This window comes from Meriones unguiculatus, chromosome 5, assembly GCF_030254825.1.
Source record: "Meriones unguiculatus strain TT.TT164.6M chromosome 5, Bangor_MerUng_6.1, whole genome shotgun sequence".
NCBI classification, from domain to species: Eukaryota; Metazoa; Chordata; class Mammalia; order Rodentia; family Muridae; genus Meriones; species Meriones unguiculatus.
In genome coordinates this window covers 28,982,268-28,999,544 of record NC_083353.1, presented here as the reverse complement: position 1 = coordinate 28,999,544, position 17,277 = coordinate 28,982,268, and the positions used below count along the sequence as shown (strand labels likewise).

Here is a 17,277-nt window from a genome sequence, read left to right as displayed (position 1 = left end):
ACCTGGACACACCAGGCACTGGGCCTCCCAAGCTTGGAGAGCACAACGAAGAGATCCCAGGACTTCCCAGAAAGCATTGGGACTAGCAAGCCAGTCTCCAGTTACAGCAGGACATGGCAGCGGAGCAGTACTGAACTGGCGGGGCACCACAGCCCTCCAGTTTAAGACTAACCAGGGCCAAACCAGAGAACAGAGAGCCTGATTACCCCATCCCTGCTGAAGTGACCACCCTGAAAGCTCCAGCTGCAGCAAGACCTCAGAACCTGGCAGTGACAGCAGCACAGAACTGGCGGAACACATCAAAGAAGCAGGGCCAAACCAGAGAGCAGAGAGCCCCGGATACCACGATCTCGGCCAAGAGACCTGCCTGTAAGTGAGTGCACCCTTGAGAATCTGCAGTTCCCCAGATCCTGGGTCCTTCTAAATCAGAAGCCAGGCATCGAACCCCCTCCCACCCACATACCCACTTTGGGAAACAGAGGGGCACTAGGGACATTGAAGTTCCTGCCCTGTGGGCCTGATTGAGGAGCTAAGACAGTTAATACCAGAAATTGCGCTGCGATCATCATTAGCGCCTGCGACATATACAGTACAGAGCCCCTCCCACACACTCAAGGGTTCAACATTAGCCATCACTCTGTCCCTCGAGAAACTCATCCACACACACTTACACACACAGACACACACGCGCGCGCGCACACACACACGCTTGTATTTGCCCCGTTTGCGCCTGCGTACTTTCCTCCCACAGGTACAGCTAGTCCTCAGCACACGCTGAGAGTGCTCAGCTTCCTGAAGAACTCTCCAGACACCAGAGAGAGACAGCACCAGTCTGATCTGCAGAATCCAAAAACAAACAGGGAAGGTGTCAGATAAGCCAATGGCCAGAGGTAGGCGAAAGAACACTTCCAACATAAATCAGGACATCATGACTTCACCAGCAAACCCCAAAATCGATGGATACACCAATTCAGCAGAAGCACAGGAAAATGATTTTAAAGCCATGCTTGCCCAATTATTTGAGGCTCATAAGGAGGAAATGAACAAGTCTTTCAAAGAGATGGCCAGTCAATTGGAGGCAAAGAAAGAAGAAATAGACAATATCCTTAAAGAAACACAGGCAAACATAGCCAAACAAATAGATACACAAGTAGAGGAAAAATTAGTGGCATATAAGAAGGAAATGAAAAAAGAAATAGAGGCCATCGTAGAGAGACAGGAATCCAAATTCAAACACATGAAAGAAATGGTGCAAGGCATGAAAACAGAATTAGAATCAATAAAGAAAACACAAAATGAGAAAACCCTTGAGCTGGAGAACTTGGAGAAAAGATCAGGAACCACAAAAGTAAGCATCACCAACAGAATACAAGAGATGGAAGAGAGAATCTCTGGAGCTGAAGACACACTTGCAGAAATGGATAATTCTCTCAAAGAAAAAGTAAAATCAGAAAAGTTCCAATCACAAAATATCCAAGAAATCAAGGATGCTATGAAAAGACAAAATCTAAGAATAATAGGAATTCACGAAAAAGAAGACTCCAGACTCCAAGGTACAGAAAATATTTTCAAGAAAATCATAGAAGAAAATTTTCCCAACTTAAAGAAAGAGATGTCCATAAATATACAAGAGGCCTACAGAACTCCAAATAGACTAGACCAGAAAAGAAACACATCACGTCACATCATCGTCAAAACACTAAATCTACAGAACAAAGAAAAGATATTAAAAGCAGCAAGGGAAAAAGGCCAAGTAACATATGAAGGTAGACCTATCAGAATCACACCGGACTTCTCATCAGAAACTATGAAAGCCAGAAGGGCCTGGGCAAGTATCATGGAGACTCTAAGAGATCACAAATGTCAACCCAGACTACTATACCCTGCAAAGCTTTCAATCAACATAGATGGAGAAAACAAAATATTCCATGACAAAACTAAATTTATACAATATCTACACAGCAAACCATCCCTACAGAAGATACTAGAAGGAAAACTCCAATCCAATGAAAACAAATTCACCCAAGAAAACAGGGCATACAGATAATGTCACAACAAAAATGAAAAGAAAACAAGCAATGAATCAGGGTTAGATCATCGACTCCATTACAAAAGGAACTAACATGCATTGGTCACTATTATCTATCAATATCAATGGACTCAACTCACCAATAAAAAGACACAGGCTAACAGAATGGTTAAGGAAACAGGATCCAACATTCTGTTGCATCCAAGAAACACACCTATGCAACAAAGACAAACACTACCTCAGAGTAAAGGGCTGGAAAAATGTTTTTCAAGCAAACGGTTCCAGAAAACAAGCTGGAGTAGCCATCCTAATATCTAATAAAATAGACTTTCAACCCAAGTTAATCAAAAAAGATAAGGAGGGCCACTATATTCTCATCAAAGGAAAAATCCACCAAGAGGACATCACAATCTTGAATATCTATGCCCCAAATACAAGAGCACCGACATTCGTAAATGAAACATTATTAAAGCTTAAATCATACATTGATCCTAATACCTTAATAGTGGGAGACTTCAACACTCCACTCTCACCAAGGGACAGATCAACTAGACAGACACCAAATAGGGAAATAAAAGCACTCACAGAATCCCTAAATCAAATGGACCTAATAGACGTCTACAGATCATTTCACCCAAACTCAAAAGAGTACACCTTCTTTTCAGCACCGCATGGAACCTTTTCCAAAATAGACCATATAGTGGGCCACAAAGCAAGCCTCAACAGATACAAAAGGATTGAAATAATCCCTTGTATACTATCTGACCACCATGGACTAAAGCTCGACCTCAACAACAACAGAAACAACAAAAAGCCGACACGCACATGGAAACTAAACAACTTACTACTCAATGACAGCTGGGTTAAGGAAGAAATAAAGAAAGAAATTAAAGACTTCCTAGAATTCAATGAAAAGGAAGGCACAACATACCCAAATTTATGGGACACACTGAAAGCAGTGCTCAGAGGAAAATTTATAGCACTAAGTGCCTGCAAGAAGAAATTCGTAACATCACATACAAACAACTTAATGGCCCAACTGAAAACCCTAGAACAAAAAGAAGCAGATACACCCAAAAGGAGCAGACGGCTGGAAATAATCAAACTAAGGGCTGAAATCAATCAGCTAGAAACAAATAAAACTATCCAAAGAATCAATGAAACAAAAAGCTGGTTCTTTGAGAAAATCAACAAGATAGACAAACCCTTAGCCAAACTAACTAAAAAGCAGAGAGAAACTATCCAGATCAGCAAAATCAGAAATGAAAATGGGGACATAACCACAGACATTGAGGAAATCCAAACAATTATTAGGTCATACTACAAAAGCCTATATGCCACAAAATTTGAGAATCTAAATGAAATGGATAATTTTCTTGAAAGATTCCATCTACCAAAACTAAGTCAAGATCAGGTAGAAAGACTGAATAGCCCTATATCTCCCAAGGAAATCGAAGCAGTCATTAACAGTCTCCCCTCCAAAAAAAGCCCTGGACCAGATGGCTTCAGCGCAGAATTCTACAAGACCTTCAAAGAAGTGCTAACTCCAATACTCCTCAAGCTATTCCACAAAATAGAAACAGAAGGAACACTACCAAACTCATTCTATGAAGCCACAGTCACCTTAACACCTAAACCACACAAAGACCCAACAAAAAAAAGAGAACTTTAGGCCTATCTCTCTTATGAACATTGACGCAAAAATACTCAATAAAATACTTGCAAACCGAATCCAAGAACACATCAAAGATATCATCCACCATGACCAAGTAGGCTTCATCCCAGGCATGCAAGGGTGGTTCAACATATGGAAATCCATCAATGTAATCCACTACATAAACAAACTGAAGGAGAAAAACCACATGATCATCTCCTTAGACGCCGAAAAAGCATTTGACAAAGTCCAACACCCATTCATGTTTAAAGTCTTGGAGAGATCAGGGATACAAGGCACATACCTAAACATAGTAAAGGCAATATATAGCAAGCCTATAGCTAACATCAAACTCAATGGAGAGAAACTTAAATCAATCCCACTGAAATCAGGGACAAGACAAGGCTGTCCATTGTCCCCATATCTCTTCAACATAGTACTTGAAGTCCTAGCCAGAGCAATAAGACAACTAAAGGAGATCAAGGGGATACAAATCAGAAAGGAAGAGGTCAAAGTGTCACTATTTGCAGATGATATGCTAGTATACATGAGCGACCCCAAAAATTCAACCAGAGAACTCCTTCAGCTGATAAACACCTTCAGCAAAGTGGCAGGATACAAAATCAACTCAAAAAAATGAGAAGCCCTCCTATATACCAAAGACAAAAAGTCTGAGAAAGAAATTAGGGAAACAACACCCTTCACAATAGCCACTAATAACATAAAGTACCTTGGTGTGACCCTAACCAAGCAAGTGAAAGACCTGTTTGAGAAAAACTTCAAGTCTCTGAAGAAAGAAATTGAAGAAGATATCAGAAGATGGAAAGATCTCCTGTGCTCATGGATTGGTAGGATTAACATTGTGAAAATGGCCATACTGCCAAAAGCAATCTACAGATTCAATGCAATTCCCATCAAAATACCAACTCAATTCTTTACAGACCTTGAAAAAAAGATTCTCAGGTTCATATGGAGAAACAAAAAACCCAGAATCTCCAAAACGATCCTGTACAACAACAGATCATCTGGAGGTATCTCCATTCCTGATCTCAAGCTGTACTACAGGGCAACAGTAATAAAAACTGCATGGTACTGGCATAGAAACAGAAAGGAGGATCAATGGAACCGCATAGAAGACCCAGAAATAAATCCACACACCTATGAATACTCGATATTCGACAAAGAAGCCAATTCCATTCAATGGAAAAAAGACAGCATCTTCAACAAATGGTGCTGGACCAACTGGATGTCTACATGCAGAAAAATGAAAATAGATCCATATTTATCACCCTGCACAAAACTAAAGTCAAAGTGGATCAAGGACCTCAACATAAAACCAGCTACCCTAAATCAATTGGAAAAAAAGTGGGTAACAGCCTAGAACTCACTGGCACAGGAGACAACTTCCTGAACAGAACACCAACAGCACAGGCTCTAAGAGCAACAATCAATAAATGGGACCTCATGAAACTGAAAAGTTTCTGTAAAGCAAAGGATACCGTCATCAAAACAAAACGACTGCCTACAGATTGGGAAAGAATCTTCACTAACCCTTTATCTGACAGAGGACTAATATCCAGTATATACAAAGAACTAAAGAAGCTGAAAAGCAGCAATCCAAGTAATCCAATTGAAAAATGGGGAACAGAGCTAAACAGAGAATTCTCGACAGAGGAATATCGAATGGCAGAAAAACACTTAAAGAAATGCTCATCCTCATTAGCCATCAGGGAAATGCAAATCAAAACGACCCTGAGATATCACCTTACACCCATCAGAATGGCCAAGATGAAAAACTCAAGCGATAACACATGCTGGAGAGGTTGTGGAGAAAGGGGAACCCTGCTCCACTGCTGGTGGGAATGTAAACTGGTACAACCACTCTGGAAAGCTATCTGGTGCTTTCTAAGACAAATAGGAATAGTGCTTCCTCCAGACCCAGCTATACCACTGCTAGGTATATACCCAAAGTTTGTTCAAGTACACAAAAAGGACACTTGCTCAACCATGTTTATAGCAGCTCTATTTGTAATAGCCAGAACCTGGAAACAACCCAGATGTCCATCAACGGTGGAATGGGTACAGAAATTGTGGTATTTTTATACAATGGAATACTACTCAGCAATCAAAAAGGAGGAAATCATGAAATTTGCAGGCAAATGGTGGGATCTAGAAAAGATCATTCTGAGTGAAATATCCCAGAAGGAGAAAGACAAACATGGGATATACTCACTTATATAGACCTATAAGATATGATAAACATAATGAAATCTATACACCTAAAAAAGATAATCAATTGAGCGGACATGGGGTAAGATGATCAATCCTCATTTAGAAAGACAGATGGGATGTGCATTGAACGTATGACAGGAGTCTACTGAGCGCATCTGAAAGACTCTAACTAGCAGTGTTTTCAAAGCAAAGACTCATGACCAAACCTTTGGCAGAGTACAGGGAATCATAAGAAAAAAGGGGAGTTAGTCTGATGGGGAAAGGATAGGAGCTCCACAAGGACCAAATATATCTGGGCACAGGGTCTTTTCTGAGACTGACATTCAACCAAGGACCATGTATGGATATAACCTAGAACCTCCACTCAGATGTAGCCTGTGGTAGCTCAGTAACCAATTGGTTTCCCAAAGTGAGGGGAACAGGGACTATTTCTAACAGGAACTCGATGACTGGCTCTTTGGTCTCCCCACCCCCGAAGGGAGGAGCAGTCCGGTTAGGCCACAGAGGAGGGCTTTGCAGCCAGTCCTGAAGATACCTGATAAAACAGGATCAGATGAATGGGGAGGAGGTCCCCCCATCAGTGGACTTGGAAAGGGGCACGGTGGAGATGAGGGAGGGAGGGAGGGAGGGACTGGGAGGGAATGAGGGATCGGGACACGGCTGGGATACAGAGTTAATAAAATGTAACTGATAAAAAAAATAAAAGAAAAAAAAAATAAAAACAGAAACAAACAAAAAAAAATTTGTAAGCAGACCAGTTCAACACACACACACACACACACACACACACACACACACATACATGTACACATGCACACATGCACACATGCACAAACACACCTACATGTTTTTCCATTTGTATTTCTATATATCTCAACACACATATAACAATTCAAACACACATGTGTCACCTCAGGATTTATTCTAACTTTTTCACCTCTTCTATATTTATACATCTTTTTTTTCCAACAGGGAGAGATTCAGATCTCCATGTCTACAGTATAGTTACTTGTTTGCTAGCTAGCTCTTAGCATATTTATTAAGCACTTTCAAAATTGACAGTCATGCTCTAAAGTATAATATTCTGCATAGTACAGGGCACCTCGATCTTTTGGTTTGCAGTCTAGGAAGAACTAGACTAGAAGAAGAATTTACTTGTAAAAATGTTACGTTCTCTTTCCTATTCTCTCCTGTCCCTATTCTTACCACCTGTCCTCACCTGTAGTGGGAACGTTACCAATCTCATTACTTTTTCTTTCTGTATCTCTTTTGCACAGATTAGCAGACTATGCCTGATTTGTTATAGATAATTTCTCACAAGAAATATTATATTCTACTGACACCTTTTTGAACTTTGGTTACATGAACTTAATTATCTTGTAAAAAATTTCCATATTAACTTTTAGACATTTCTCTCTCTCTCTCTGTTTTCTGTCTGTCTCATACAATTACAAGCCATCTTCTTGTGTGGATGATCTATAATTTCTTCACCTGTTCACTTATTTATAGGTTTTATGTTGCTTTGACAATTATATACCTCTAAAAAATGCTGCAATAAGTAGCCGTGTGTTTACGTGTTTAACAGTGTTGGGAACAGACCTGGGATTACAAGTTTGGTATTGTTTCCTGGTTTAATTCTATTGTGGATCAAATGACTCAATTTAATTTGAGATTACTCTAAATAATAAAAATGTCCTGTTAAATGATGCTAACTGTATGTTATTTGCCTTAGTTTCTTTCTCTATCCTGTGTTCAAATTCTGAGATAGTCTGACTCAATAAACATTTCTCTTTAGCTTCTGAAAGCAGATATTTAATTCTGAAAAGCTTCTGCTATCTACTTAAATGTTAACACTTTTCTCATTGTCCATTCACTAAGAATGTTATGATATTTACTAGTTTGCATTTAAAACTGAACCTGTCTTTATGATGTCTGAAAATTCATTATTACATTAAATAATTTCCCACTTAGAGACAGGGATAGCAACGAGAGCCTGCATTCCTAACCTCGTTTCTTTGCCTTCCCCAGAGTGGCTATCCACTGAGGTGCAGAGGCAAAGGCATCAGGCCATCAGGAGCGTCATCTGACAGGGAGCTAGGGGATGCGTAGGGCCTATCCTTCCTGCTGATGGGAGGTGTGACACTCAACCTTTTCTTCCAGAGGGGGTGGGGTTTCCAGACCTCCTGCACGCAACTCCTGCTGAGCAGGATATTCCCTCAGGCTGCTACCCAGTCAAGTAGGGCTGTTTCCATGATTCTGTTTTTACCCTGGGTCTAGGAAACTCGTGTGTGCCCCAGACTAACTCATGAAGAGATTGCCTAGGAATTTGGAATCTGAAAACTCGAAAGTACTGGCTGCCTACAGATTTCTGTATACTCCACCAGAAAGTAGACATTCAACCAAGCTTCAGACAGCTGCTGATTAAGGGTCTCCACGTTTTAAGAAAATGTTTCAGATCTCACAATGTCAGCAGATTGAACAACTCCATCTAACAAAGGACCTGTTCTAACAGAAGCTCACTTTTGACACAGCTTCCAAAGTAAACATAAGCTCACCTATGTAATTGTATGCCTCGTCTATGTACATGCATGCTCACCTATGTAAATATATGTCTAGCTTATGCCTTATTTGTGTAAATAAATGATCACCTAAACGAATGTATGTATCACCAATGTAGTGTAAACTGACTTACATAAATCTACGTTTCATCTATGTAAAAGTACACCTTACCCATGTAAACATATCTCTTGTCCATGTAAATGATTCTAACCTCATTCATGTGAATATAGGCTTCACTAGTGTAAATGCCTCATCTGTGTAGATGTATATTCGCATATGTAAAAGTATTCATTTTTATATAAAAATGTGTCTCACCCATATAAATTTATGCTCGCCTATGCGTAAATGTATGCTCAGCCAGGTGTGTTTGCTCAATTATGTAAATGCATGCCTTACCTAATGCGTGGATCACCTTTGTAAATGCATTCCTACCTATACACATTCAGGTCTCGCTCACTTATTTCCAAGTATAGCACACCTATTTGAAGGTGAGCTCACCTATGTACCTGTATACCTTAATATGTGACTGTATGCTCACCTGTCACTGATCCCATGCCTGTGGGATTTATATGGTATAAGATTTGTGGGAACCTCAGCAACTGGGTCAGAACTGTGGAAGCAGCATTCTCCATGTCAGAAGAGTCAAGTACATATTAAAGTGTGGCTCTGAATTCAAACTTCTGAAAACTGCAGTACAGTTAAGTTTGTAAAACTTAGGCAATCATATAGAAAACAAAATCTGTCACAAGCACATAGAGCAAGCTTGGAGTGATACTGTTCTTAAATTTTTACCTCCTCGATCACGGGCAGCTAAACTTTGACCCTTTCTTAGTGTGATGTCCAACTGGTACATTCCGGGATCAGCCAAAGGGATATCTGCATTACTGGTTCCACCTGTATTTATTTTCTGGAAAATAAGAAATATAAAAAGTACTAAGATTATTTTCTTAGTTTTAATTTCTCCAGTAGAGGGCTATATGCAGTTTTAAGCAAATGATGGAACTAGCCAATGAAAACAATCCTATCACACAGAGTTCTCTAAAGAATTTCAAATTCATGAAAGTCTTTAGATTCCAGATAAAAGCATGACAGTGACATAAATGTTCTATTTTAACTGTTTACAGTTAGCAGTTTCAGTATGAAAAATGCTGCCTGTGAAAGATGATATAATTCATTTAAGAAAAATTAACATAGAAATAGTATGTGAAGTAAAAAATGCAATGAATGATGAATGGAAAATAAAAATGTGAAAAAGAAGTTGGCTTATTCATAAATGAAAATTAAAAAAGGATTTATTCAGGTGATTGTATTGACTCATTCATTTATGCAAACGATCGCCTGCTGATGGATGATACACTTCAATTCCAGGCCCAACATAAAGTATGATATAATTACATAGAAATAAATTCTCCCAGCATTTTGACAATATGTACAAGAAATAAATTCTCAATGAGGCTTAATTTCTAATGCTTCTTTCTTTGGAAACAAAGTGTGAATGCTATTTATAGATCTAGATATTCAGCAGTGCTGGCTAATGGAATATTTTAAACAACAACATTTAATAAAAATTGTGCAGTTCATATTTTATAGTTTCAGCTAGCTTTTATATAGCAGAACTTACTTTCTTCTCAGGTTTGAGATTATTTAAGAGTCTCATTTCTTTTCTGGCTAAGAAGGGATGTTTTTTAACTTTAAACTTGCATGGGTAAGAAAGCACTGTAGTGAGAAATCTGGCTCCCAGTACCACAATTCTCAGGAAGGGCAATTATAAAGCAGCATCAAGAAAACTTTACTGAGCTATAATTCACATACTGCAAAGTCACCCTTTAATGGAATCAGTACTTTGTTTGAGGTTTTACAATCCGGTAGAAAGCTTTCCTTTCGGAGCAATTCTCACTTCAAGTAAGAAGCACTGTTGCTTTGATTGGCACCTGAACTCATCATCTCTCCTCTGGTAACAATGAAAAGAATTCATTCTGTTCCCCATAATATTCTTGCCTCCATAAACGGTAGCTGCAGCCCCCAGGTCCCCAGGATGGAATTTTGAGCCGTCTTTGACTTTTTCATTCTGCATCACATCTCCCAACTGCCTTTTCCTTTTAATTCCTACTAGCACTGATGCAGACCAAGTCTGCAGACAGCAGACAAGTGAGAAATAAGATCTCAACAAAGTGCTCGCCCTTCTTTGATGAACTTATTCCTCAAATCCTTACTCAGACTCACATGAAGACACATATTGACCCACACACTTGTCAAGTGTAGTTTTCAGATTGAACAATGTTAGTATAATTTTCTATTATTCACCATTATTGTCAAAAATATCACAAGTACTTTTCTGACCAATAAATCTCTCTTTCTCCCTCCCTCATCTCCCGCCCCTCTTCTCCATCCCTTCTTCCCTCCCTTCTCTCTTTATCTCTTCCTCTCTGTTCTCTTTTCTACTCCTTCTGGCTGTATTGATGTGTATTTAATAAGGAAAGTCCTATTGTTTGATGGCATACATAGAATGATTTGATATTCATGTACTATTGCAGTTAAGTCAGTCAGTACAGCTCTTACCCATCTTCTTATTCTTTCATATATTTTGTTTTGTGGTAAGAACATTTAATAAAGCTTTAAATGTACAATTCAGCATTACTATCAAGCTACATGGCCATGCTTTCTACATACTGGATAGTTATACTTATTCCTCTAATAACTGAAATTTTTATGCTTTGTCTCTTTGTACTTTGTGTTTGTGATTATTAAACTATTGAACCACTAAAGCTGTTTTATTGCCTCTGTGTTTCTACATTTCCCACTTTCTTGATTTTCAAATACATCATGATAACTATTTTCATAGTTTAAAATATTCTTACAAGTTTTATTTTTATGTAGTTCTTTATACTATCAAAAATAAGATTTAAATATTGAAGTGGAAACTCTTTTTTTTTTTTTAAGATTTTATTTATTTTGAATGCTCTATGTGCGTGTACATCTGCAGGCCAGAAGAGGGGGTTGTGAGCCACCATGTGGTTGCTGGAAATTGAACTCAGGACCTCTGGAAGAACAGACAGAGCTCTTAACCACTGAGCCATCTCTCCAGCCCCAAAGTGGAAACTCTTAAAAAAAGATTTATCAACTCTTTGAGAATTTTATACAAGACACTTGATCACATGCACTCCCTACTCATTCCAGATCCACTCTTTCCCTCCCCACCCCTCCCGTTTCCATGTCTTTTAAAAAGATAATTCACTAAGTACGATTTGTGCTGCCCATGTACTCTTGGGTGTAGAGCCATGCACTGGAGCATGGTTGGCAGCCAGTGCTGGTTAATTCCTTTATAATATAGTAAGTTCTCAAGTACACTTGGCTCTCCATGTGAAACCCCGCTAAGGTTTACTGCCATGTTCATCCCAAGACATTTGCATAAAATACCTGGAATTCTAGTACTTGTTAGGGTGTGCAGCTACCTTCACTTTTGTTTCCTAAACGTTTCTTAATTATTATCATTGCATTTTTATTCTTCCTGGTTTGGCTGGGCCAAGTGACCGCACAACCTCCTCCTTCGATTATACTTACAGCAGTTATTTAACTTGCCTTTACTTTCTTACTTACATGACAAGGTTGACTTAATAACAATACATTGTGAGCTTTAGCACACATACATGTTAAAAAGAGCACCTGGCAAACAGTAATCACTAAAAAATAGTGGAGGAGGTTATTAGTTCTTACGCGTGAAACAGAAGCCTGGTATCATGAGTCAACCTGCATTGAACTTCTACACCAATATGAGAAATGTTTATAATTACATGTGTTACACATTCCCTAGGGAAATATAACTTTGTAGTTCTTTTAGGTCCTGATTTGTAACCTTTAATAATGCAGCATTATTATTTTCTTCATATAGGTCTTATCTCTATATAACTAATTTTAAGTCTTGAATGTTTGCAGGATTTTGGTGTTTTTGTTTTGTTTTGTTTTGTTTGGCCTCTGTTGTAAATGGAATGGTTGCTTTTCAGTTTCTGTTTTGAGCAGGTTATTCCTTTTTTATTTTCAAGGATGATAACAATATTATCAAACAGGACAAAGGTGGTGGTTAAACAACATTGCGAATGCTCAAAAAAAATCACTGATCTGTTTTTTATTTTATTTTTTCGTTATTCACTACATCCTTATTGTAGCCCCATCCTTCCTCCCCTCCCAGTTCCACCCTTTCTTCCTCCCCTTCCCTTTTCCCCTTTCCTCAGAAAAGCAGTTTCCTTTCCCATCCAGCCCAGCTCATCAATTTGCATCAGGACTGAGCATGTCCTCTTCCCCTGCGGCCCATCAAAGCAGTCCATCCAGGGGAAAGTGAGCAAAAAGCTGGCAACTAATTCCTTGTCTAATGCAGTCCCTACTTCCCTTGCTAGAGGGTCCACATGTGGCCTAAGCTGACCATCTACTATATCTTTGTAAGGGACATAGGTCCAGTTCATGCATGGTCTTCGGTTGATTCTTCAGTCTCAGCAGGGTAATCGGCTCTGTTGGTTTTCTCATGGAGCTCATGTCACCTCTAGGTCCTTTCCTCTTCTCTCCGACTTTTCTACAGGACTACCTAAGCATCACCCAGTGCTTGACTGTGAGTCTCTGCATCTGTTTGGAGGTGCTGCTGGATAGACCCTCTCAGAGGACAACTCTGACAGGCTCCTGTCTGCATGTTTAGCAAAGCATTGTTCATAGTGTCAGGGATTGGCACTCTCCCATAGGGTGGGTCTTTGGTTGGACCAGGCTTTGGTTGGGCATTCCCTCTAGCTCTGCTCTCTGCTCTAGCTTTACCCCTGCACATCTTTAGACAGGGTAAATTTTGGGCTGAAGTTTTTGTGGGTGAGTCAGAGTCATTTTCATCTGCATTTCTCCGAAGACTAAGGAAGTTGAACATTTCTTTAAGGGCTTTTCATTCATTCAAGATTCGCCTGTTGAGAATTCTCTGTTTAGTTCTGTGTCTCATTTTTCAGTTAGGTTATTTTCTTTATTGGTGTTGGATTTCTTGAGTTCAATATGTATATTTTGATTATTAGCCCTTTGTCTGATGCAGGGTTGGTGATGATCTCTTCTAATCTGTAGGCTGTCGTTTTGTTCTGATAGTGTCCTTTGCCTTACAGAAGCTTCTCAATTTCATGAGGTCCCATTTATTAATTGTTGATTTTAGAGCCTGCGCTGTTGGTGTTCTGTTCAGGAAGTTGTCTCCTGTGCCAATGAGTTTGAGGCTGTTCCCTAGTTTCTCTTCTAATAGGTTTAGTGTATATGGTGTTATATTGAGGTCTTTGATCCACTTAGATTTGAGTTTTGTGCAGGGAGATAAATATGGATCTATCTGAATTTTCTACATGTAGACATCCAGTTAGATCAGCACCACTTGTTGAAGATGCTGTCTTTTTTCCATTGTATAGTTTGGTTCCTTTGTCAAAAATCAAGTGACCCTGGATCTAATGTTCAGGTTATTTCTAATCTGGTGAATATGTGTTATTTTATACAGTAATTTTTATCTTATTTCATTCTGCAAGTCATGTTTTGGGTTTTCTTCTGCATTTAATGTAATATATGCTTTCCTCTTATTTTGTAATATTTTAATTGCTTATTGTTTAATCTTATTGCTTTTCTAAAAGGATCTTTAGAATAAGTTTGGGGTTTCTGAATTGCATCTGATTTTTAAAAATACATTTTTTTAAAAATTCTGAGATTATAATAAAATCACATAATTTTCCCCTTCCTTTTTCCCCCTCCAGTCTCCCATCTACTTCTAGCAAGTTATCACTAACATGATGCTCATTAAATTTAAGCTTTCTCTACCTTTAATTTACTTGGGCTTTTAAAATTGACTGATGAATTTTACAATAGATTTACACCAAAGTTTTGGTTGGTAATTTTTTTAATACTGAATCATCACCACATTGAAGAAATAAACTCTACTTGGCCTTGTGAGTGTATCTATTTTACTATGTAGGTTGATTATATTCAAAACCATGAGCTACCCCAACATACTTGCATCATGTAACTGGGATCAAGCATCTGCAGGCCCCACACATTCTAAATGTACCTTTGCCTATTGTTCTTCACACATTCTGGCCTATTTTCCCCCAGCAGACTAGGACTGAAACATCAGTTACTCCCACTATCACCCTTCCTTCTGTATTACCACTGCCTCTGTTCTCCTGATTTCTATGTTCTCCTACAAGGAAAGTCTTTAAAGACAATTGCTAGTAGCCTTTTCATGTGTTTCTTCTACTATACACTATCTCAAATACTAAATTTGTCATTTTAGATTGTGAAAGATTGTGAGGATCTGGAGAATAAAACTGAGCATAAGTTACAATGGAAGCTTCAGGGACAGATGTCTTCAAGGGCACAGCATCAAGCTGGCTTTAGAAAAACATGGATATCCGCAACCAAGCTATCTAGAGTGAGCAGTTTGCTCACACTCTCTCCTCTCTCTGATATTCGGTTTGGTGTCCGTTTTCCTTGAGGAACCTAAGTATGCTCTTAGAATTATTCCTAACATAGTACTTCAGGAAGCTTTATAATCCATTAAAATGAAATATAATCCTTCAAGAAACTATGAAAAAAGACTGAAGCATATAGGTATTTAGCCATTAGGAGAACAAAACCAATTATTACAAATGGGAAGACAATCTCAGGAAGTCTTATAGAGATGAGAGGTTCAGGGGCTAAACTTATTGGTAGAATTTTGACAAACAAATATTTGGAGGAAGTAAGCATCAAGGAAATCAACCTGAGCCCAGGACTGAGATATAAAAAATACGCATCACTGCTTTGATACAAAGTAAGTAGTACTGGAGTGTGGTGATACCTCCCTGAGAAGAATTTCAGCCCATGACATGAACAAAACGAAACCTGACAGACTTTTAGACAGAGAGGTCAGACACACAGACGGCATTTACAACATACTTAGTATCTGTTATTCCCTGATTCCTGCTCTTGGTTTAATACTTAGATTCTGGAGATGAAGAAATCTGTAGCTTTTCCCTTTTAAGGAGAAAAGGATGGATGAAAGTAGAAGAATTCTGTCAACATAAGAATTTTTTAAAGCCTTTTTCATAATAGTGCAGTTGAAGTCACAAGAGTCAGTGGTCAGAGAAACAAAGATGGATCTGAGAGATATGAGGAAGATGCAGTCAGCTGAATTTGCCAACTGACAAGATGTGGCAGATATGGGAAGCAGATGAGTGAGTCGTGAAGAAGTCTGGGCTGAGTTCCTGAGAGGATGGAATAGAATGATGAAAGACAGAAATTAAGGGAGGAGCATGATCTAGGCCACAACATTAGATGACAATGGCATCCCAGCCCTATGAAAGAAACTCAGAAATTCAAGCTGGTTGAGAGAGGCGTTTCTCACAGGCTTCTACAGTGGTTTCAGGGCTAGCGGGATGACTGTGAAAGGATGTGACTGTGTTTTCTTATAAATTAAGTCAGACAGAGTCTGGTAACAGTCCCTGACATCAGGAGTACCTTCTGGCAGCCTCAGAGGTGTGATGCGGCTGAGATCCTCCTACCTTGACTGCCTGCTTGCAACACAAGCAGTGAGTGACAGAACTAGATGCTAGCAAGGGCTCTTCAGGAAGTGGCCATCTGGATCTTATGATTAATATTTAAAATGGGACACAAAAGTGTCATGAGATAGCAAGATATCTAGTCACCTGGTAAGGCCCAGCCTTACCGAAGGAAGGTCTTAGCACAGTAGAGAGTGGTGGCTGGGGGAGGACACTAGGAAGATGGGAAATGGGAAGGAGTGACTTATTCTAACAGGCCAGAGAGCTTAAGGAGAAAAAAGTGACAAGCTCAAATACAAGATGTTAACAGAACTGTGGCAGGTAAGCTAGGATGGATGGATCTGGTGACTGATAAGTCAGCCTCCAGTTAACCGCACATTACCTCTCCTCTCATCAGAGCTAACTGAAGCCTGAGAGCTGAGCTTCAACTTTGGGCTCATTATTGGATTTTTAAATTTCCATTTACTTAAGCAAAAAAAAAGAAAATAAAAAGCATGTAAACACCCAATCCTAAGACATAGCAACACTTGTTCTTGTTTTAAAAAGTACAAAAATCCAGTGTTCCTAGAACGCCTTTTCTGGAACTCCCACAATGCTGATTACTCACGCATGGCCTGTCTGCTAAATTGACTGTTCCCTGTAACATCACTTCATTTTCACTGGTAACCTTTCCACCTACACATCTAGTTTATCCAAACCTGAGTCAAAGCAAACACAATCCTCTTTTCCATCCTTAGGTACATGTCCTCTCCCCTTTACAATTAGACTAGTTACTAGGCTTGGCTTACCAACTATGACAATGAAAGCAGTCATCACACAAAGGACCACAGTCCCAAAGGTTTACCTTTCTCTCTGAATCTTCGCTTGCTAATACTGAAATGACATACTGTATATCAAAAAGGACAATTTTGGTGACAAAATAAAATATGTCAAAGTATGTTGTAATGGAAAAATAATTTATATCCAAGCAGTTTCCCAGCAGCAGGTGGCAAGGACAGCTACCACATGTGACAGAAGACATATCTCAGGAGTCAGATATTAAGGCCTTGAACATCAGGCCTGCTACACTGTTCCTATGAGGCAGAAGAAAGTTATAGTAAGATACCCAGGGACCTTGTCTTCTTTCTCTTTAACAAACAGATTTGTGAAATTTTGATTTTAAAATATAATTGAAAGTGCTCTGGAACCAAGTAATGTGCAAAAGAGGTTCCTTCTGTTTTCAAATCTACGTATGTATGCATATATAATTCATTTGCTATTACTAGTGTTCGCTA

General features: G+C 39.1%; 1 protein-coding gene across 6 annotated transcripts in view; it reads right to left on the bottom strand.

Annotated features, from left to right (window-relative positions):
* The window catches only part of Mctp1 (multiple C2 and transmembrane domain containing 1), a 564,452-nt gene that overhangs the window by 310,319 nt on the left and 236,856 nt on the right, over positions 1-17,277 (bottom strand). For all 6 annotated transcript variants that reach the window (XM_060383587.1, XM_060383590.1, XM_060383588.1 and 3 more), the window contains exon 2: positions 9,267-9,381. In XM_060383587.1, the coding sequence (XP_060239570.1) occupies positions 9,267-9,381 (115 nt within the window). The remainder of the gene's footprint in view (positions 1-9,266; positions 9,382-17,277) is intronic.